Source organism: Alosa sapidissima, chromosome 5 (genome assembly GCF_018492685.1).
Source record: "Alosa sapidissima isolate fAloSap1 chromosome 5, fAloSap1.pri, whole genome shotgun sequence".
Lineage (NCBI taxonomy): Eukaryota > Metazoa > Chordata > Actinopteri > Clupeiformes > Clupeidae > Alosa > Alosa sapidissima.
In genome coordinates, this window is record NC_055961.1 from 2,766,813 (window position 1) to 2,789,710 (window position 22,898).

Sequence of the window (22,898 nt, forward strand, 5' to 3'; positions counted from 1 at the left end):
CCTGTGTTGTTCTTTTAAGGCTATTGCTGATGATCCCCACACGTCACAGGCTGAAAAAAGAGTTCATCAACTCTAAAGTGCTCCCCTTATTAAAACTCCAGCCCCACGCGTAATTGGATTGTGTGAAGTTGCCCTTCAAGACTTAAATATGTTTGGGACTTCGTTCTCTCTCCACGCGTGGGAGTTTGGGAAGGTAATGATGCGGCGGCACCGCAGGAAGGAAGTGATTTCCCTTTGGCCTCCGCCACCATGGAGATGGAACCCGCTACGGTGGCGTTGTTTGGGCCGAGGGAAGTGACCTCGCGAGTGGTGTGTTTACAGTTCCAATCTCAGCACAGGTGTCTTTGGATTCACCTTCAGCTACTTCCCTCCTTTTTAAAGACACTATACAGAGTGCAGCACACAAATACTTACTGCACACACACACACACACACACACTCCTCGCCACATTTATTAAACTCCCCACACATGGAGTTCTTCATGCTCAGGGGCAGAGTGGGTTAACTGATCACCCCACCGAGACATTACAGCACAAATACACACACAAGCACATGAGCATAGCCAGAATGAAGCACACACACACACACACACAAGCACATGAGCATAGCCACAATGAAGCACACACACACACAAGCACATAAGCATAGTCAGAATGAAGCACACACACACAAGCACAGTCAAAACAAAACACAACTTGACACCTAACACACACACACAGATGTGGAATGCTGCAGTCAGAAGGATTCTCAGGAGTGTGTTGCTTATCAAATCACAGATCAGGAGATCAAAACACTCCTGGTCTGCCCACCCACACTACACTATAGCCAAGGCTTTTTACACACACACACACACATTACACTATAGCCAAGGCTTTTTATATACACACACACACACACACACTACACTATAGCCAAGGCTTTTTATACACACACACACACACACAGCATCCCAGAGAAGCACAAGACAATGAAACACACACACACACACATTTACTGAGAAACCTGCTCACACACTCTGCTTCACACACACCTCACCCTTGCACACACCCCACAGACTGAACACACAGTAGAGTTCCGTGTGTGTCCGTTTGCATGCTTGTCCTACGCTAGTGTGTGTGTCTGCTCGTGGGTGGTGGTGTGGTTTTATTAGTCTGTCACACACACACACACACACACACTTCTGAATGCATGACTGTGAAACGTCGTCAGTCTTTTGTCTGCTCATATCTCATCTGCTCCTTCTCTTGAAGTCATGACCAAATGTGTGTGTGTGTGTGTGTGCGTGCGTGCGTGCGTGCTTGGTTTTATATGTTGTACTATTTGATAAAGAATAACTGCTTTAAAGGGAACTGTTTTTTAACTTTCAAAGTGTGCTTATCTTCTTGTGTACTAATCACTTCACAGAGATTTGGGGCCTGAACTGCACAAGAACAGGATCATTTTTACCTGAACTACACAAGAACGGGATCATTTTTATCTTGGGTTGACAAAGTTCAAATGTATTGCCAAATGCACAGTGGAGCTCTGTCTTAATCACTCAGAGAAAAAACAAATAAACAAAAAATGGGGCTTGTGGGTTTGTGTGTGTGTGTGTGCGCGCATGTGTACATGTGTGTGTGTGTGTGTATTTGTGTGAGTGTGCGTGTGTGTGTATTTGTGTGTGTGTGTATTTGTGTGTGAGTGTGCGTGTGTGTATATGTGTGTGTGTGTGTATTTGTGTGTTAGTGTGCGTGTGTGTGTGTATATCTGTGTAAGCATGTGACTTGACAGAAATGGTTAATTTCATTTTCCATGCTCATTGCAAATGTTCATGTGGTGGTGAAAAGAGGGAGATGAGATGAGTCACTGTTTGTACGGGACAGCCATGGGTCTCTTATTTTACTCATTAAAGTTGGAATTGTACAGAACCATATCCTGTTATCTTTCCTTCTTTATTGCACAGACATGGGGCACAAGATAGGAACCACAAGACTACAAACATCAACACATGAAGACATTAGAACCGAACATTAGAACCCCACATTAACACATTAGAACCATGAAGACATTAAAACTGAACATTAGAACCCCACATTAACACATTAGAACCATGAAGACATTAGAACCACACATGAAGACATTAGAACAACACATTAGAACCACACATGAACACATTAGAACCCCACATGAAGACATGAAAATAAGAATTATAGCATTGCTGTGTTTGATAACAATGAATAGAGTGTGCGGATTAAAGTGCCATTTTTATACGTGTGTTGAGACTGGATCAAAATGAATGATAGAGGAGTGTGCTTGATTATGCTGAGCAAATAGTGTAACAAATAGCCCGGTTGGTGTGTGTGTGTGAGAGAGAGAGAGAGAGTGAGGGCTCAGTTGGGGAAGATGTTGGGCTTTTAGAGAGTGTGTGTGTGTGTGTGTGTTAAAGATGGTCCTAGTTGGAGTAGATGCTAGGCTTTCTGTGTGTGCGTGGACAAGAGAGAGTTGATCCCAGTAGGGGTTGATGTGGGGCTTTGTGTGTGTGTGGAAAGCACTGTGTATGTCTGTGTGTGTGTGCGTGTGTTGATGCGGGGCTGTGTGTGTGGGGGTGCGGGGCTGTGTGTGTGAGTGTGTGTGTGTGTGTGTGTGTGGAAAGCTGTCTGAGAAGTCCCTGCTGCCTTGTCTTGTCTCGCCTCAGAGTTCCAGCCCAGAAGCAGCAAAGTTTTAATGACATGAAAGTCCACGCCTGGCTGACCACAGACTCCTCTGTCGGCGTTCGCATCACGTGCCCCCTCTCCTCTCCTCCTCTCCTCTCCTCCCCTCCCCTCTCCTCTCCTCCTCTCCTCTCCTCTCCTCTCTCTCCTCCTCCTTCTCTCTCCTCTCCCCTCTCCTCTCCTCTCTCTCCTCCTCCTTCTCTCTCCCCTTCTCTCCTCTCTCTCCTCCTCTCCTTCTCTCTCCTCCTCTCCTCTCCTCCTCCCCTCTCCTGTCCTCTCTCTCCTCCTCTCCCTTCCTCTCTCCTTCTCTCTCCTCCTCTCCTCTCCTCTCTCATCTCCTCTCCTCCCCTCCTCCTCTCTTCTCCTCCTCCCCTCTCCTGTCCTCTCTCCTCCTCTCTTCTCTCCTCCTCCTCTCCTCTCTCCTCCTCTCCCCTCCCCTCTCCTCCTCTCCTCCTCTCCTCTCCTCTCCGCACCGCATGGTAAACCGATTTCCCCACAGCCGGTACAGACACGGAGCAGCGCACTCATTAGAGAGAGAGCGGGAGAAACAACACACTCTGGGGTGTGTGTGTTTGTGTGTGCGTGTGCATGTGTGTGTGTGTGTGCCATCCGACTGAAACAATAATAAAGGAAACACAGCACCCATCTGAGACAGGGAGGGAGAGACGGGTGATGACTTTTAGAAACGCCATTAATTTAATTAGCGGAAAACACCTCAGCCGGGATAACTGAGACTGTGCGTGTGTGTGTGTGTGCGTGTGTGAGCCGCAGGGCTGGTGATTTTGCACCACCATCTCCTCAAGAAATGTGCAGAATCAGCCCAGCCCAGCCCAGCAACATTGAGGATGTGCACGAGGTGAATGACAAAGCGCATAAGACAGACTCTCAGTGGACAGGGTTTCAGGTGTGTGTGGGTGTGTGTGTGTCCTCCTCAGCTCTGTGTGTGTGTGTGTATGTTTGTTTGTGTGTGTGTGTGTGTGTGTGTGTTCCTTCTCAGCTCTGTGTGTGTGTGTGTGTGTGTGTGTGTGTGTGTGTGTGTGTGTGTGTGCTCCTCCTCTACTGTGTGTGTGTGTGTGTGTTCCTTCTCAGCTCTGTGTGTGTGTGTGTGTGTGTGTGTGTGCTCCTCCTCTACTGTGTGTGTGTGTGTGTGTGTGTGCGCCTCCTCAACTCTGTGTGTGTACTGTGTGTGTGTGTGTTCTTCCTCAGCTCTGTAATGGGCTGCACAGCTGTAGCGGAGAGGGAATCAACAGGAAGTACAAACACAGGCTGCTCTCTCTCTCCCTCCTCGCCACGGCAACAGCAGCGCATATCCCAGGGGGCTGTGCGGGACAGGTGGTGCTGGGGGAGTGGTGGGCCACGTCACATGTCACATGTCCAGCCTCTGAGTTTCAACACACGTTCTGTGAATGTGAGCAAGTGAGTGAATGAATGAATGAATGATTCAAAATAGCAGCATGTTTGTATGTCCATTTGAGTGGAGTGGCAAAGTGAATTGATGAGTTCTGAGTTCTTAAAGTTGAAAGAATGGACATGAGCATGGGGATGGAGTTAGATGATGAAAGAGTGAACGAAGAATGAATGGAATGAATTAGGTAGTGATTTAGGTGGGGATCCTATTTATTAAAGCAACACTAAAGCACTTCTCATCTGTCGCACGCATGCTATTTGTTTATCCATCACCGGCTTTGGAAATAAAGATGTCCACAGACACGGTAGAGTAGTTGCATGATTTTACGAAAATATGATGTATTGCGACATCAGAAGCAAATCAAATGTGGAGTTTCTTGTGTCTCATTCCATCGAACTTCAGATCTGGCAAACTTACATAATGCGGTTATATCAGATAGAGGGCCGCGAAGCGAATGCAGAAGTGCCGTTACGAGTTGATGAGCCACTGAAACGATTTTGAAAACATTATTTTAAGGTACAAAAAACTCTTTGGTGTTGCTTTAATGCAAGCAGTTTCAATGGAGCCATACCACCCAGCTGAGCAATTAGGGGCAAACGAGGGGCCCCATCATGACACCACATAACGTAGCAACCCATGTTATTGTGACACCACTTAACGTAGCAACCCATGTTATTGTGACACCACATAACGTATCCCATGTTATTGTGACACCACATGACGTATTCCATGTTATTATGACACCACATAATGTAACCATGTCATTATGACATCACATAATGCAAACAGTGTTATTATGACATCACATAATGTAACCATGTTATTATGACACCACATAACGCACTGATCCTCCTTACACAGGCCTTACCCAGCCGGCACACGACCAACCTTCAACGTTGAAATATAGGTGAAATAACGTCAGTTGTTGCGTCAATGTTGAAACAATGTTAAAACAATGTTTAATGCTAAATGGTTGTAAAAGGGTATGTAGACAAACATTGAAACAACATTCAATGTTAAATGGTTGTAAAAAGGTCAAGAAAATCAATGTTGAATTATAGGTGAAATAATGTCAGTTGTTGTGTCAATGTTGAAACACTGTTTTAATGCTAAATAGATGTAAAATGTTGACAAATGGTTGTAAAATAAGAAATCAACGAAAATCAGCATGGATGTTAAACCAAATTGATTTGATATCAAGAAAAGGCGTCAAATTGATATGAACTTTAGCCTATGTCACACCATGAGAACAATCATGTTAATAATCATAATAGTAGGCTAGTAATAATAGCCCACTAGGCTACTGTTATTATCTGATTATTAGTAGATGGAATATGCCTAATTGTTTTGACACTTATTTCTAATCAGTTTGGTAGCCATTTCAATGTAACAGTCTAAAATGCAACAATTGTTTTTAACTGATGCTAAGCAAAGGCACAATTTTTGTGCACTTTCAGTCACCTACACTACGCCTAAATCACACATGATCCGTCGTTTGACTCCTGAACAGTTTACGTAACTCAGAAGGTTAATTGCGTTAACCCAAATTAAAAGGAAAAACACTTTGCTTTGTTTTTATAAACAGCAATTATATTACGTGCACGCCGTTAAAAAAACGAGATATAGCCTATCCATCCAGAAGCGCGCATTAGCCGACAGTAAGTGGAGGCAGTGGTTCTCAATCTTTGCCATATCCTACACTAGTCTAAAAGGCGTGTATGGTATCATATTTTTGTAAAGGTCTGCCAGGGATATTCTTATAGGCCTATGAATGGTGTGCCTTCTCACAAAAGCATAGTCACTGGGCCAGTGCTCGAATTACGTGGGAGCCAGAGGGAGCCGAGTGAAAACAACATAGTCAAAAATCTGAGGGGGTCTCTCATATCTGAAGGTGCCTGGCATTGTCCCTGTGCAATCTCTTAGGCTACCAGGGAGGCCTATTTGGGGGCGCTGAAGCCACCCTAAGATGATCAAAAGTATATCTCATGAACGCGTCACTCAATACAGGGTAAACCATAAGAATAAACAAATGCTACATGTGAGTAATCCTGTAGTTATTTGGTAGATTGTGTCAAACCTGCCTAGATCACATGCTGCCAATGTAAATCCAGTTCATCTACCTCAGTTATGTGTATTAATGATTGGAATAGTGCTTAGTGTGGTGTGAAGAGATTAGTAAAGCCACAGCATCTGATTTATTGTATTTATTTTTGTTGTGTTTAGGATCACGCGAACACATAAACGCAGATCCAAACCCATGTATTGTAAATACTGCAGTTCAATAGAAGAAGTCAACTTTACTCAAACCGCCTTGCGTCATCCTTTCCAACCAAACCCCCATTCAACATCTTCAGGCCTTAAGTAGTGCTCTGGCCGGCACTCCTTGATTGTGTTCGATGAAAACTGAACGGTGCAACCTAATAGTCTTAATATACAGTCCAACCACCTGCTATCTCCCATACATTAATGGTCCTTCGAGCCGGATGTACATTGTACTCAATCAAGATGGATATGAAAGATGTTGAATTCCCCGGTGCGCACCCGACGCCAGACAAGCCCTCCTCCCGCCTTGATGGGTGACTGACGTATTTATTTATTTCATGGCACATTGCATGACCGTGCATATGGAATGTAAATGTAAATGTCAATGTATATATGTTTTTTTACATTTAATCATTTATTTATTTATTTCACATTTTATTTATTTATTTAACTTTTTATATATTTCAACTTTTAATTATTTATTTCATATTTCTTTTATTGAATTCATATTTCATTTATTTATTTAATTTGTCACAAAAAACATTCCATACACCCACGGTATCGGCGCCTATGCTTATCGCCTCTTGATAAGCGCATGCGCACACACAGCAACTCCCATCCCCCACCCCTGACTGACTTTTTTGAACTCCAGCCCACCAGTGACTCAACCGTCACCTTTCTGTCATGCATCTGACTGCAAGTGTAAGCTGTAGCTAGAAACTCTGCCGTTATCATATTCAAGGTAAGAATTACAGTACTTTTGTATGCCAATTGAAAACGGGAATTTATTCGAAATATATTGTTTTCATAATGGAATGTTAACCAAAGCTGTTAGTCATGTTAGAATTAGCTAGCAATTACCTAGCTAACTTTCCCAGCTACTAACTAACTTAATTATTGTGTGGAATATCTGGAATGGTAGTTTATCATATCTATCTGTCTGTGATGTCGCTATGAATGTAGAGTTTTAGTTTGAATGAAATATCAGGCGCAAGTAACTTATATAGCTAACTTAGCTACATTTAAAGTGTCTGTTACCATTAGGGTTGCAAAGGGGCGGAAAATCTCCGGTAAATTTCCGGAAACTTACCATGGGAAGTTAAGCTGGGGAATTTTGGAAATATTCCAAATTGGAAATTTTCATGGAATTAAAGGAAATTATGGGAATTAATGGGAATTTACGGAAATTAACATGGAATTTTGGGTAATTCATACTGTTTCATATACAAAAATTGTTTCGTAATAAGCAATATGATTTGTATGTTCGGATTTTTGCTTAGCTTAGCATACAAAGCTAGCTAGCATGCTAGCGGGAATCCATTCTCTGCCTATGGTTTACTAGTGTGCTAAACTAGCAACACTGAACTGTCCAAGACACACTACACCACTCAACAACAAAATCTGATTGGTTGAAACATTTTTTCCCCATGCATATGAACGCACCATAGATTTCCTTTATGTCTAGCAGCCTATGCCGATTGCTGTGTGCATGTGATTGACATATGTGCAGAGTAGAAATTTGACTGAAATTACATTAAATCAGGTTGTTTTAACTAATATTATGCTGCAAGATGGGGTTTTGTCCACTACATTTAAGTTCCCTGTTATAGACTAACTTGCCATATTACAAATTCCCAGTTTATTCCCATTTATTCCTGTTCATTTTCGTATATATTCCCGTTAATTCCCATGGAAAGTTTCCAACTTTGAAAATTCCCGGAATTTTGCAACCCTAGTTACCATGCAGGCTAACATTACAGACACATATGACGTGTTAACGTTAATTAGCTCTAGCAGTAATAACAGTTACCTTGTGAACTTCCATGGGACATAGGTAGGTAACATTATTTTTACATTATTACATTATTATACATACATAATATACATGTAGTGTTGCTATAACGTGTTAACTGGAAAGATGACCTGTAAAACAAATGAATAAAGTCATATATAAGTTATATCTATACCCACTGATTTAAGGAACTAAGGAACTGCAGTTTAGTATAGCCATGGTCATTAACAGACCTGTCATATAATGGATGTGAATGGGGGCAAGTATGATGGGTGAGTATGCCGACAAGTAAAGGGATCTTTAGTTTGTTAAGGGTAGTGTTAGGCTACATGTTTTTAATTTATTAGCCCTTATTTGATGTACCTGACTTGCACTGAGGCATGTGTTTATTTAAGATGCATGTGAGTGAAGTAGTGCTTCAGTGATGGTCTTTTCATGTTCTGTGTGTTTTGGAACTTATTAATCTTAGTCTCTATATGTGTTCCCTCTGTTTGCTGTCGGTGTGTTGTGAGGACTGCTGCCCTGAGAACGCTGAGTGCATTCTGGAATATTCCAAATGTGTGCCACTTCAATACTGAAGAAGTTCCAAGCCTGCAAGAGATTTCACTCACCAGGTAGACACACACACACACAAACGTAGAATCGCATATAGCATTATAATGTGTAAGCATGTATTTTTGTCTGTAACTGTGTTTAGTTTATCCCCTCTTTTCATGTGTCTGTTTGTTGTTATGACTGTGTAGTGGGCTCCATCAACTATCCAGGGCAAAGTCAATCCGTCTGGATGGCACTACCTGCTACCTGATAATGTCTGATAGCCATGGCTGCTGCCTTCAACGTGGTGTAAGTGTTTGTGTTTTGAATGTATTTTTTTGTTCCATGGTGAGGGCTATGGGTTATGTTATTGTGCATGCTCTAATTTGCTTGACATATGTGCTGTGTAATGCATTAATACAGAAACTAATCAGGATTATTGCAGCTACTTAAAATAGTCTTGAATTTTGCAATTTAGCCACTTTACCATTGTGTTGATGGTAATGTTAGTAGTGTTGTGAATATCTGCCAAACTGATCATAATCATTATTTCAGTAATTGTACAGCAATTCAATTTATTGTTCAGGATGCATCATTTTGTTTAATCTTATCTTTTACTCATCTTTTACTGGCAGAGCCCTCACAAGTAAACTGATATCAAGACTTAACATAGATGGTGATGGTGGCAAGGGTGCCTTCAGAAGGTAATTATCATTTTTGTTTGTACACCTGATTGACTTACCTTACTTATTTTTTTGATGCTATGATTTTTACCTTTATCAACAATAGGGCTGTCACTTTTTATTCGATATTCGAATATGCATTCGAACATGACGTGAAATATCCGTAGTCGAACTATAAATAAACAATTAGTTTTGTAGTGCGTAGCGCATTTTTACAGCTTGTTGATTAGTTTGTTTTTTATTTTATTGTTTGCCATCTCTTCCAGTAGCGTGTGCTCTAAACGTACAGTATTGTAGCGTTGGCTCATGACCAAATCAAGCCAATAGCCAGTAGCCACAATAATGACTGGAGCCAGAGCCCTCTCAATAGCCACCCTGTTTCGAAAAATGGAAGATACAGAATGGCCAGCCTGAGCGAACAATTACGTCACCAACTCATCTAAAAAGTGCTGTCTGGAAATGGGTTCTACACTGTAGATGGTAAAGTAACCGTTAAAGCATTGGCCGGAAAAAAAATGAAATGTCCGACAAAATTAAATCTCTTCGGTCAAATTGTCCGATTGAAATTGGCTAATAATCCCGTCCCCCTAACGCAATATGTATTTGAGAATCAGCCTTAAAATGTAAGTCTATATTAAAGCAATACGTCCTCTGGCTTTGTTTTTAAATGTACAGGCTCTACCGTTTGAAAGCTCACGCATAGCCTATGCTGCATTTCAAATAGGAAACATTTCAAATAGGAAGCGCACGCTTAAAACGTCCATGTTAAACAACGAACAAATGAGTAAGGCGGTTCAAACACGGCCAGGCCCAGGCAGACTAGCCTTAAAAGTTTTTTTCAGAGGCCAGACGCGATGGATGATGATAAATTGGTAATGTCTGAAGCCTCAGATGTCCGGTCAACTCCACCACCACCAGATAAAAAGCAGAAGTGTCGGGCGTAGGCTATCTGTCGGAATCATGACGTTGGAAGTGGAGTTGCGGGGTTGCGGCCGCTCCAAGACACTGTCATTCCGTGTACATTGGACATGCAACTGTGTTCTGTACCCAAAGCATACAGTAGGCCTATGCTTTCTCTGTCTATGATCTGCAGGGTTAGGGCCTCCTCGACGAGGAGATTGCTGGTCCACGGATAATTTCCGGCACAATTAAACGGTAGGCCTATCATTGAACCGTGGACCGATAGAAAAAGAAACTAGCCTAAACATTTCCCAGAATAGGAAATATTTCTTAATTTATTGTTATCAAATAAAGAGGCATAGCATTAGGGGGTAGTGGTGTGAGCGCTCATTCAATGTGTGTGCGAATCTGTGCAAGTTAAACAGTGGAACCACTGGAGATAACGTGGGTAGCAGCAACAAACAACGTAGCCTTTTTAAAACAATGAACGAAGCGGACTCTTGCTGTCCATGAAAACATAGATACTGGCTAGATCTTGTTAGGCCTGTTTACGTAAGTTAGGCTAATGAACATGTTGCATTCTATTCAGCCTGATTATGTCTTAAAGATTATCATTCTTTAAGCTACATAGCCTGTCTCCAGTTTTCCTCAACTTGACTAATTAAGAAGCGATAATAGGATATTTGACCGGCATATCATCAAAATGTCCGGAAAACGAAACTGCCGGTCACTTCGACCGGCACCATTTTTTTCTAGCGGAAACTCGGCGTTAAAGATAGTGTAGTGTGCAGACTCTGCTGCAAAAAACAGTTTACTTATGCATCCAGGACATCCAATCCTCGCGCTCACCTGTCGAGTTATCCAAATGAGGCAGCAGAGTCAGAGGCACAGTAGACGGCCAGAGCATCGCCAGGCGTCCAACATCTTTTGGAGTGATTTATTATATCGCTTAATGTTGAGACTGATGGGCACTTAAATCTAGGGGGTATTTGATGGTTCAAAGTTAAGTTTCATGTTTAAAGAGTGTCGGAATTTCCAGCTGTTTATTGCAAGACAAGGCAGCCGCTGCTTTCACTCATTCATTGAACATGCGTGTGCTCTAATGGAAACCTTATTGCGTAGCCAAGTAGCCTAAATTGAGTTATTTTTTTAATTATGCATGGTTTTTACGTTTTATTAAATTCATAGGCTGGAATGCTTCGCGGCAAGAATTGTATTTAAATGTACCGGTAGTAGGCCCTACTGCTTCAGCTTGGCTTGGCTTGAGAGTGACGTGTTGGAGACCCATGGGAGTTGGAGGGAACAGCGTCAATATAAAGAGCCGCACTTGATCCTGATGAAGTTGATAGATTGTGTTTCTAGCGAACAATATTAAGAAATTAATTAGGATAGGCTACCGGCCTCACTCCTGTCGCTGTAAGTTATCATGTTATTGTTTGTGCCGCGCTGTTCCGATTCTGTTTTTTTTTTTTTGGGGGGGGGGGGGGGGTCGTAGATATTCGAATACATTGCTTGATATTTGATATCCGTTCGAATTTGATTTTTCTCAAAAGTGACAGCCCTAATCAACAATAACAAAATGTATGGCAATTGCTGTTTTATTTTTTTAGGTGCTATCCAGCAGTCCCAGCCTGGAGCCAGAAGCTGCTATTGCAAGTCAGATGGGGGAGGAAAGGTGGTGTAGGCAAGAAGGCAAGAGCTGCTGCAGGCAATGTTGCAATTAGGTATGATATCACACAGACATACTGCTGCTTAGACGTGTTGGGTCACTTTAAAAAAGGTCCTCTTTATCAAAAGAAATGCACGGGACATTTCTAAGTGTACCCCAAACTTTATAATGGTGGTGTATACACATCTGCTTTACTTCTAACTATTGCACCTGACTTCGAGGCTGCTAGTGTAGGTTTGCTTTTATTTGTCACACAAGCTGAGTAGTTTGCATTAAAGGTGCTCCAAGAGATGTTGGGTAACGTCACTTCTGTTGATGTTCAAACAAAACCGAGAGCTAGCTCGCCCCTCCCTCCCCTGGCTGAAAACAGTTTGTTATGTTTCATGGTCCAAACTAGACCAGGCCATTTTTGGAGCCTGGGCTGTCCACAGAGACCACGTTTTTTTTTTACAACCCCAAAACAGAAAAAGTTGGGACGTTGTGTAAAATGCAAATGAAAACAGAATGTCATAATATACAAGTCTTGTAAACCCATATTTAGCAGCAAAAAAAAGACATAGACAACATATCAAATGTTGAAAATGAAAGTTTGGACTATTTCATGAAAAGTATATGTTAATTTTGAATTTGATGCCAGCAACAGGTTTCAAAAAAAGTTGGGACGGGAGCATGTTTACCACTGTGCTACTTCACCTCTTCATTTAACACAATTCTGTAAATGTTTAGGAACTGAGGAGACCATTTGCTACAGTTTTGATAATGAAATGTTGTTCCATTATTCCCCGATATAGGATTTCTTATCCTTCTTGATCCTATCCGATATTCTTAGTCATGCTTTCCATTCCATTATGCACCTAATTTGACAAATCTGGAGTACAGACAAGCCATCTTAGCACCTGGACTCTTCCTCTATGGAGAAATACTATTACTAAATACTAAATACTATACTAAATATGTGCAGAATTCATTGTGGCATTGTTTTCCTGAAATATTCAAGGTCGTCCCTGGAAAAGACATTGCCTGGATGGTAGTATATGTTGCTCAAAACCTGTATACATCATTCAGAATTGATTGTGCTTTGCCAAATGTGCAAGATGCCTATGCTGTTGGCACTAATGCTCCTCCACACCGTCATAGATGTTGGGTTTCGAACTGAGCACTAAAACAAGTTGGATAGGTTGGATACTTGGATAGGCCCTCTCCTCTTTAGCCCAGATGAGTCCATGATTTCCAAAAAGAATGGCAAACTTTGATTGGTCTAACCACAGGACGTTTTTCCATGTTACCTCAGTCCATTTTAAACAAGCTCAGGCCCAGATAAGAGGGTGGTATTTTCTGTATCATGTCTCAATACAATTTTAGCTGTTACAATTTTGGCTGCAGTTTCTTAATTGAGTATCAAACTGGGTACATAGACAGTGGTTATCGGAGGTTGTCCTGAGCCCATACAATGACAGGTCTGGAAACAGGTCTGGTGTTGATGCAGTGCCATCTGAGGTCCAAAAGACCAGGGCCATCCAATGTGTTTTTCAGCTATTTCCCCTGTTTGCAAAGATTTCTCTGGATTCTCTGAATGTTTTAATACTATTATGTCCTGTAGATGATGAACTCCATAAATACGTCACAATTTCATGTTAAGAAGCATTAAAATGACATTGTTTCATCATTTGTGCACACAGGTTTACACAGTGATGAATACCCCTGCATCTTTACTTCTAAGAGACCCTGCCTCTCTGGGATGCTCTTTTTCATACCCAATCGTGTTGCCATAGTTACCCTAATTAGTTGTGAAACATTCTTCGTTTTGTTTTCTTTATCATTACACAACTTTTCCAGCATTTTCTTACTCCAGTCCCAACCTTTTTGAAATATGTTGCTGGTATCAAATTCAAAATTAACATATATTTTCCATGAAATAGTCAAATTTGTAATTTTCAACATTTGATATGTTGTCTGTGTCCTTTTTGCAACTAAATATGAGTTTAAGAGATTTGCAGATTATTACATTCTGTTTTTATTCACATTGTACACAACGTCACAGCTTTTTCTGTTTTGGGGTTGTACATGGTATTCAGGGGACAGGAAACTAGCGGATGATGAGGTGATGTTTGCTGTATGTGACAAAAAATGCTTTAGTTTAGAAACCGCGTAACATTAGCTAGCTATGAACTTGCTAATTAGGGCGCCGCCAGAGTCCTTATTAGACATTCTCTGGCGCCGCTTACTTCACACAGTGTGACTGATGGACGTTATTTGGATGTTCAGTGATCGGAATATCCCTGATTCAAATCCCAGAGAATGTCCACAGGCTTTTTCACTAGTTTTTGACAATAATGGTTTGTTGTTTCCTCTTTAGATGCTGTCTTCAGCGAACACAAAACCACCCTGACCCGAATAATGGACACCATGGGAAGATATTTGAAGTATGCACCGGAGAGGGTGGGTGGTGGTGGCCGTCGGAAGACACTCCCTGCTGTTGCTGAATGATGCCATCGGTATACATGCACAGCCTCTCGCAGAGGAGGTATCAAGCTTTTTAAAAGTGTGGGGGTTTTGAGATAGGGAAGTGAAACAATCTGGCCAAATTATAAATAACTCCCTGCAGAGATGTTGTAAGTATTTTCTGAGAGGGGTGCGGACTATATTGGAGGTTATTGGAATGTTTTGAAATTCTGATTGCTAAATAGCCTACACCATTTTAATGTAGTGTGAGAGGGACAGAACAAGCAGCGCCCGTAGCACACGTAGCCTAGGCCGACATTATCTACTTGCTATCACTGCACTATTTGCCTAGGCCTACATTATCTACCTGCTATCACTGCACTATTTGCCTAGGCCTACATTATCTACCTGCTATCACTGCACTATTTGACACTACCCTGGAGACACATTTCATGTTATAAATGAAGAAATCAATTCAGAAATCATGTTTTGTGCATATGGGTTAGCAGGCTACAATAAATTGCCTAACAGAGGTATCACTGGACTATTAATATGCCTAACTATAATACCTATTAAATAAATGTAAAGGACACAGAATAATGACAGAACTGTAAGCTCAAATTCAAAAATGTTTGAAGTCTACCCAAACATAAGGGAATATAAATAAATTGTGTTGCATATAGCCAGCTTAATTAATGTCAATTTAAAGATTATGATTAGCAGTTTCTATGCTGTTTCCAATGATAATTACAGGAAGCCACGTTATTGTTTAAACTATTGTTGCTTCTAGCCCACGTTACCTTTCACTTGCTGCAGGGACGCACACATTGCATGAGCGCTCATAAGCGTTCTATTTGAGTTTTACATAGCCTACTGGAAATCTTAGTTCTCAGATGTAGAACTCAAACGCCGCCGTTTGTAAGATCAAATAAGACGTTCTAAATGGAACGTGATGTAATGAAGCTGTTTTTTCCAAGCGTCTTGGAGACGTATGTGTGCTGACTGGGCTATGTCTATATAGTTGATGACACCAAATTAATAAGTAGGCTATTTCTGATTGGGGAAACGTTTAGCCTAGTTTATTTTTCTTTCAGTTTCTTTCAGTCCGGTTCTGCAAATGATCAGATGTGTGAAGCACCGGGCATAACTTAATTTCGCGGCTACGCGCAGTAGGCTAATTGTTGAGGAGGCCCATAGTTTGAGAAAGGCTGCAGATCATAGACAGAGAAAGCATAATGCTCTGAGAACAGTAGCCAAGGGCCTTTCTGCAGAAACAACAAGTGCCTTGGTGCGCACACCCCTGCTTTCACTTTGACTCCCTGCATTTCTACATTGTGACAAAAACTGTAAGTCAGTGAATTTTCGTTTAGCATAATGCGGTAACAATTATCATTTCAATTCTACCTCAAATCTGATCACTGCAGACGTTATAATACAGACCCAAGCAGCAACACAGCCTTGAAAGACGCACACTTAGAATTTGATCAGAGCGGAATTAGATCTTCACTGACGCTAACTTGATGTGATTGGCTGGATGACCGTTCAATCAAATCAACAGACCTATTTGTGTCTCTCTGTGTGTGTGCGTCATCAGAGCCCGCCCTCATTAGACATACGGTTCCAACTCTTTACGGGAGCGTTTATTTCCATATTTTACTTTCGTTTTAATCTGACAAAAAAGTGTGGGGGATAGAATTGTGTTCCAGCAAAAATGTGTACGTTACCCACAATCCCCCAATGGATAGATCATTTATGTTGTAAACATAAAACAAAATAAAATAATGTAAATAAATATATAAGTTGACTGGTTCTTGATGGAGGTGTTTATCATTTTTGTGTGTGATAGGCCTACTGCAAGTTGCATAGGCTAATAAAGGTAAAATGTTGAAGCAATGTTGCAATATCAACGTTTATTCAACGGTGATTTGTAGTTGAGGCTTTAACCATGTTGGATTTTACTGCGTTGTTTCAATGTTGCAATATATCATATTCAACAGTGATTCACTGTTGAGGCTTTCAACATGTGTTCATCTATGTTGAAATGGCGGATGTTGAAACAATGTTGATTCAATTTGCAAATCCAACACATAATTCAACGTTGATTCACCCTTTGTATATTCACCGTTGAATCAATGTTGAAATGTCAGCAGGGTATAGTAAGCTCCCCCCTTTCATCTCTTTCTCTCGCTCTCTCTCACTCACTCACTCCTGCATGCATTCTTTCTCTCTCTCTCCCTCTCTTTATCTCTCACTCACTCACTCCTGCATGCATTCTTTCTCTCTCTCTCCCTCTCTTTATCTCTCACTCACTCACTCCTGCATGCATTCTTTCTCTCTCTCTCCCTCTCTTTCCCTCTTTCTCCCTCTGGCACTCACACCAGTTCTCTCCCATTTTCTTCCTCTATTGTCACTGTTTCTCTTTATTCTAATGTCATGTGTAGCTCTCAGTCGCCTTCTCAGTCACCTTCTTCTTTTCTTCCTTGCTTGTTGAACATGGCCACATAATCCGTTAATTCCCTTTTTACAAAAGCATCTGCAATCATTTGGGTTGTGCTGCTGATTAATCGCCTTTTGCAATGTTGTTTTGTCACTTTGACAACGGCTACTCTAAGCACATGAGCTTTCCTGCTACCTGCTTCAAAAGTAAAATAAAATAAATAAGTGTGAAAATATATAAAGAAATAAGTGTGTAAATATATAAATAAATAAGTGTGTTAATATATAAAGAAATAAGTGTGTAAGGAATAAGTGTGTAAATATATAAAGAAATGAGAGTGTTAATATATAAAGAAATAAGTGTGTAAATATATAAATAAATAAGTGTGTAAATATATAAAGAAATAAGTGTGTAAATATATAAAGAAATGAGAGTGTAAGGAATAAGTGTGTAAATATATACAGAAATGAGAGTGTAAGGAATAAGTGTGTAAATATATAAAGAAATGAGAGTGTAAATATATAAAGAAATGAGAGTGTAAGGAATAAGTGTGTAAATATATAAAGAAATGAGAGTGTAAATATATAAAGAAATGAGAGTGTAAGGAATAAGTGTGTAAATATATAAAGAAATGAGAGTGTAAATATATAAAGAAATGAGAGTGTAAGGAATAAGTGTGTAAATATATAAAGAAATGAGAGTGTTAATATATAAAGAAATGAGAGTGTAAATATATAAAGGAATGAGTGTGTAAATATATAAAGAAATGAGAGTGTAAATATATAAAGAAATGAGAGTGTAACTCCCTGCGACGCCGGGCAGTTTCTGCTGAGGTCCGCAGCTGCTGGCCGAGTAGATGTGGCAGATTTGCTGCTGCTGGGGAACTCCACCCCCCCACAGAGCTTCACTGAATCTGTGCTGCAGGTAAATATATCAGGCCTGGTGCAGACACACACACACACACACACACACACATATATACACACACACACACACATATATATATACACACACTCTCTCTCTCTCTCACAAACACACACACACATACACATAAACATAAATATACACTCACACACACACACTGTACATACACACACACAAACAGTTGATGCAACAGTTGATGCACACAAACTGTACATACACACACACAAACAAGTGTGATGCAAAGCCCAGCAGACAGTAATTTGTCATGAGGTATTATGGTATGTATTGGGGGCGTATCAGTAATGTCATGAGGTATTATGGTATGTATTGGGGGCATCAGAGGCGGGCTGCAGGTGTGGCACTATCACAGCCAGGGGTGACGCTGATGGCATCATGGCAGAGGAATTGGCAAATCTATCTCCGTGTTCTTGAGGAGCGTGGGGCTGTCAGCGTGGGGGTTAGGGATCAAAGAGAGGAGACAGAGACACCCTTTCCAGCTCTTTAAACCCTGTCCACAGTGTCTCCATGGTGCCTCCATTGTTGTGTCTCTACTGTGTGTCTCCACAGCGTCGCCGTGGTGGTTCTACAGTGTTGCCATGGTGTCTCTACACTGTCGTCATGGTGCCTCCATTGTAGTGTCTCTATAGTTTGTCTCCAAGGCGTCGCTATGGTGCCTCCATTGTAGTGTCTCCTCGGTGTCTCCATGATAGCATGGATCCCCCTTAAAACAAATGCAGCCATGACTGTAGCGCATGACTCACCTCCCTACAGACATGCCTGTCTCCAAAGTATTTTTACTCTCCTTGAAGAGTTTGTTATGTGAAGAGACTGAACTCTTGGCTGTATGTATATGTTTTTATCCCATGAGCTGCTGTTTCAGATTGCCAGAAGGTTGCCAGTATTGATGTTCTTCTTTGGGCATGTGATAACCTATGGTAGGCCCCCAAAAGCTCTATGAAAATGTTAAAATGCAACTGCAAGTACAGTCATTGCCTGAGGTCCCACAGCACCGTCTGTATTCTCTCTTATTCTCACACCAGAATCAGTAGGGTGCGTGTGTGCGTCCGGCGTGCATGTATGTGTATGTATGTGCGAGTGTGCGAGTGTGTTTTCTGTGTGTGCGCGTGCATGTGTGTTTTCTGCATTTGTGTGTGTATGTGCATGTGTGTGTGTGTACACATCTGTGTGTGAGTGTGTGTAGGGGGGTGGGATTGGAGAAATGAAACTAACTCCCTCACTGACACAGATCAGACAGATGCCTGCCCACAGGAGTCAGCCCAGGTGTAAGATAAACACACACTGAAATAAAGACAGAGGTGTGGGTGGAGATAGGGAGAGGGAGGGAGGGGGGATGGAGTGAAGAAATGTATTAAGTAGAGAGATGGAGTGAGAGAGAGAGAAAGAGAGGAATAGAGAGAAAGAATGTATCAAGTAGCTCCCTAAGACTTGGAGAGCAGTGTTAGTCATCTCTTAGTGTCACTGTAGGGGCGAGTATGATTCACACTCTCACTCAGAGAGAGAGCCAAACCCACAGAGGAGCTCATTTCAGCCCCTCATCCGGCCCTCACCTGGCCCTCATCCGGCTCTGGTCCCGCCCTGGTCTGGCAGAGATCCAGACCAGACACCATGCTGTGGAACTTTCTGTCAATCACCTTAAAGATGCAGACCGCAATTCAGTTTCAGTTTTCACGAAAGGCTGTTGAAATGTGAGCTCAACACCCAATCAAATTACACCCACCTGTGCAGCTGAAGCACTGCTGATTGGCTGGGTTGTTTACGTCTCGATCCGAGCTGCTGTTTTGTTTACTATTTACAGGACTGTGAATGAGCACCAGCTTAGCTTATTCTTGTGTTTTTGAGCCAACAGCTGCAGGACCGTGAGCACCAATTCCCTGAATTTAGCATAGTGTCATAGTGACATAGTATCATATTGTCATAGTATCATTGTGCCATAGTGTCTATGGGATTGGAATCACAGACTGTAGCCTTCCTTTAAAAATGCATTTGGTATCTGTTCCTGGTTTTGCCTTGTTCTGGCACAGGTTTACTTGTGCATTTCAAGTCTGGCACTTATGGTGTTTAGATGATTACATGATTATCATCATCATCAGCATCATTAGTATCATCATCGGTGTTGTTATTATTATCATCACTGTGTTATCACCGGTGTTGTTATTATCATCACTGTGTTATCATCGGTGTTGATATTATCATCACTGTGTTATCATCGGTGTTGTTATTATCATCATCACTGTGTTATCATCGGTGTTGTTATCATCATCACTGTGTTTGGCTCCTTTGGCTCCATAAGTATCAAATTCGCCTGCCATAAAAATGATGTTTTTCTTCATGCCTCTAGCAAAAAAATGAGAACAGAGAGAGAGAAAGAGAGAGAGAATGAGGCAGAACCAGAGAATGAGAGAGAGAGAGGAATAAAAATAGTCTGTTCTGACAGATTTCTCCGCATACCCCCCATGCCTGTGCCTAGAGAGAGAGAGAGAGAGAGAGAGAGAGATCTATAGAAGGAAAGAATGAGATTCCTATTTTTTGAGCGAAGCGGATGCTAGTTCCATCCTTGAGCGTTATCCAACAGATTAAGCCATTGACTCATTCATGTGGATGCTTATATAATATACGAGTCTTCTGTAGATCAGGATGCTGATCAGGGCCACATCGGAGCCACATCAGGGCCACAGCAGGGCCAGATGAGGAGCATGTTTGGCTGTGGTGTGGATGAGGAGAGGGGGCTTGATGAGGCACCGCAGGCTTTGGGCTGATGGGGTCCTTATGTGCAGCCAGTGAACACTTCACACACCACATTAGAACTGGAGCTGAGGAGGAGGAGGAGGAGGAGGAAGAGGGGGAGGGGGAGGAAGAGGAGGAGGAAGAGGAGGGGGAGGAGGAGGAGGGGGAGGAAGAGGAGGGGGGGGGAGGAGGAAGAGGAAGAGGGGGGGGAAGAGGAGGAGGGGGGGAGGAGGAGGGGGAGGAGGAGGAGGGAGGGGGAGGAAGAGGAGGAGGGGGAGGAAGAGGAGGAGGGGGAGGAGGAAGAAGAGGGGGAGGAGGAAGAGGAGGAGGAGGGGGGGAGGAGGAAGAGGAAGAGGGGGAGGAAGAGGAGGGGGAGGAGGAAGAGGAGGATGAGCCTGTCTGGCTGGGGATTCATACATGAGCCTTCCAGGGCCTCAAACAATGACACCCCCCCCCCCTCTCTCTCTCTCTATCACACACACACACTCACACACACACGCAATCTCTTTTACAGGCAAACTCACACTAGCACATAATTTCACACACTTGTATTCACTTGCTATTGCCCAAATAATTATTATAATAACACAAACACACACATACAAGTTCTCTCTCTCTTTCTCTCTTTTTCTCTCTCTCTCTCTCACACACACACACACACACACACACACACCTCTGTGGTAGCCACACACACACCTCTGTGGTAGCCACACACACACCTCTGTGAGCCCCAACTCTCTTCACACCACTCTAAGGCCCAAAGGAGCACACACACACTCCTCCCTCTCCCCAGTCAGAGTGGCTTTGGCCCTGGGAAGCCACTCACACCACCCTGCAGCCACACACACACACACACACACACACGTGAACATGCACAGAGAGTGGCACACAAACAATAACACCTCATTAAACATCCCATATTGTGATCGGTGGCCACCAGGGTGTTGTGTTTCATATATGTTGTACTCCGAGGGAAAGACAGGCGCTGGCCTGAACCATTTATCACAGCACACACAGACACACACACGCACACAGACACACACAGACACACACACACACACACGCACACAGACACAAACACACACACACAAAGACACAAACACACAAACACACACGCACACACGCACACACACACAAACACACGCACACACACACAAACACACGCACGCACACAGACACACACACACATGCACACAGACACACTCACACACACAAACACACACACACGCGCACACACACACACACACACACACAAACACACACACACACACACAGACACAAACACGCACGCGCACACAGACACACTCACACACGCACACAGACACACTCACACACACACACACACACGCACACAGACACAAACACACACACACACACAAAGACACAAACACACAAACACACACACACACTTGCCTCCATTCCACACTGATTAAATCTGCTTCAGGAGCAGCACACCTAATAAGTTCTGCTGAGAGCCATGAGAAGATGGAACAGTTCTAAGTGTCTGGAACGGAACACGGTTGGCAAGCGTGGAACCCCTTTCACAGGTTCCAAGTGGGAGAACCAAGTGAGAGAGCCGGGACACCAACGTTATTTTGAGCTCATACACATACACAGACACATACACACACACACACACACACACACACACACACACACACACCTCTGCACTCTGGATGGGTGAGAGAGGTGGGACACCAACGTTATTTTGAGCTCACACAGCTGACCACTCTGAGTTCAGTCACAGACTACACCTTTAAAGTAGCGATGAGTCCAGTCACAGACTACACCTTTAAAGTGAGTCCAGACTATACCTTTAAAGAAGCGGCAAAGTGAGTCCAGTCACAGACTACACCTTTAAAGTGAGTCCAGTCACAGACTACACCTTTAAAGTAGCGACAATGTGAGTCCAGTCACAGACTACACCTTTAAAGTGAGTCCAGTCACAGACTATACCTTTAAAGTAGCGACAAAGTGAGTCCACCTTTAAAGTAGCGACAAAGTGAGTCCAGTCACAGACTATACCTTTAAAGTGAGTCCAGTCACAGACTACACCTTTAAAGTAGCGACAATGTGAGTCCAGTCACAGACTACACCTTTAAAGTGAGTCCAGTCACAGACTATACCTTTAAAGTAGTGACAAAGTGTCACTGCAGACCTGTTGTGTGTGTGTAGGTGTGTGTGAGGGAGAGATAGAGAGATTGAGCATCTGTGTTATGTGTGTGTGTGTGTGTGTGAGAGAGAAAGAGTGGAGAGAGCTGGTTGTACCATATGCGCAAGGCTGCTGCTCATGTTGTTTCTGCAGAGCATGATTGCTGTGTGAAGCTGGAGAGTTAAGGGCCTCAATCAACCCATAATGGTCTAGAAAGGGTTTCGGCCCACATCAAGGATGTGTGTGTGTGTGTGTGTGAG

General features: G+C 42.5%; 1 protein-coding gene and 1 long non-coding RNA gene across 3 annotated transcripts in view; both read left to right on the forward strand.

Moving 5' to 3' along the window:
• The window catches only part of slc8a4a (solute carrier family 8 member 4a), a 130,520-nt gene extending 128,900 nt beyond the window's left edge, over positions 1 to 1,620 (forward strand). Inside the window, exon 11 of the mRNA XM_042092593.1 lies at positions 1,405 to 1,620. Within this exon, the coding sequence (XP_041948527.1) occupies positions 1,405 to 1,487 (83 nt within the window). The 3' untranslated portion in view covers positions 1,488 to 1,620. The remainder of the gene's footprint in view (positions 1 to 1,404) is intronic.
• Positions 1,621 to 6,923: 5,303 nt separating this feature from the next.
• Positions 6,924 to 16,190, forward strand: LOC121709362. 2 transcript variants are annotated; one of them, XR_006031918.1, is made up of 6 exons: positions 6,924 to 7,102; positions 8,665 to 8,766; positions 8,896 to 8,995; positions 9,322 to 9,390; positions 11,880 to 11,993; positions 14,295 to 16,190. It is a non-coding gene; the product is annotated as an uncharacterized LOC121709362 (long non-coding RNA). The 2 variants fall into 2 exon arrangements; XR_006031917.1 differs by lacking the exon at positions 6,924 to 7,102 and having other exon boundaries at positions 7,988 to 8,766.
• Positions 16,191 to 22,898: the final 6,708 nt, after the last annotated feature.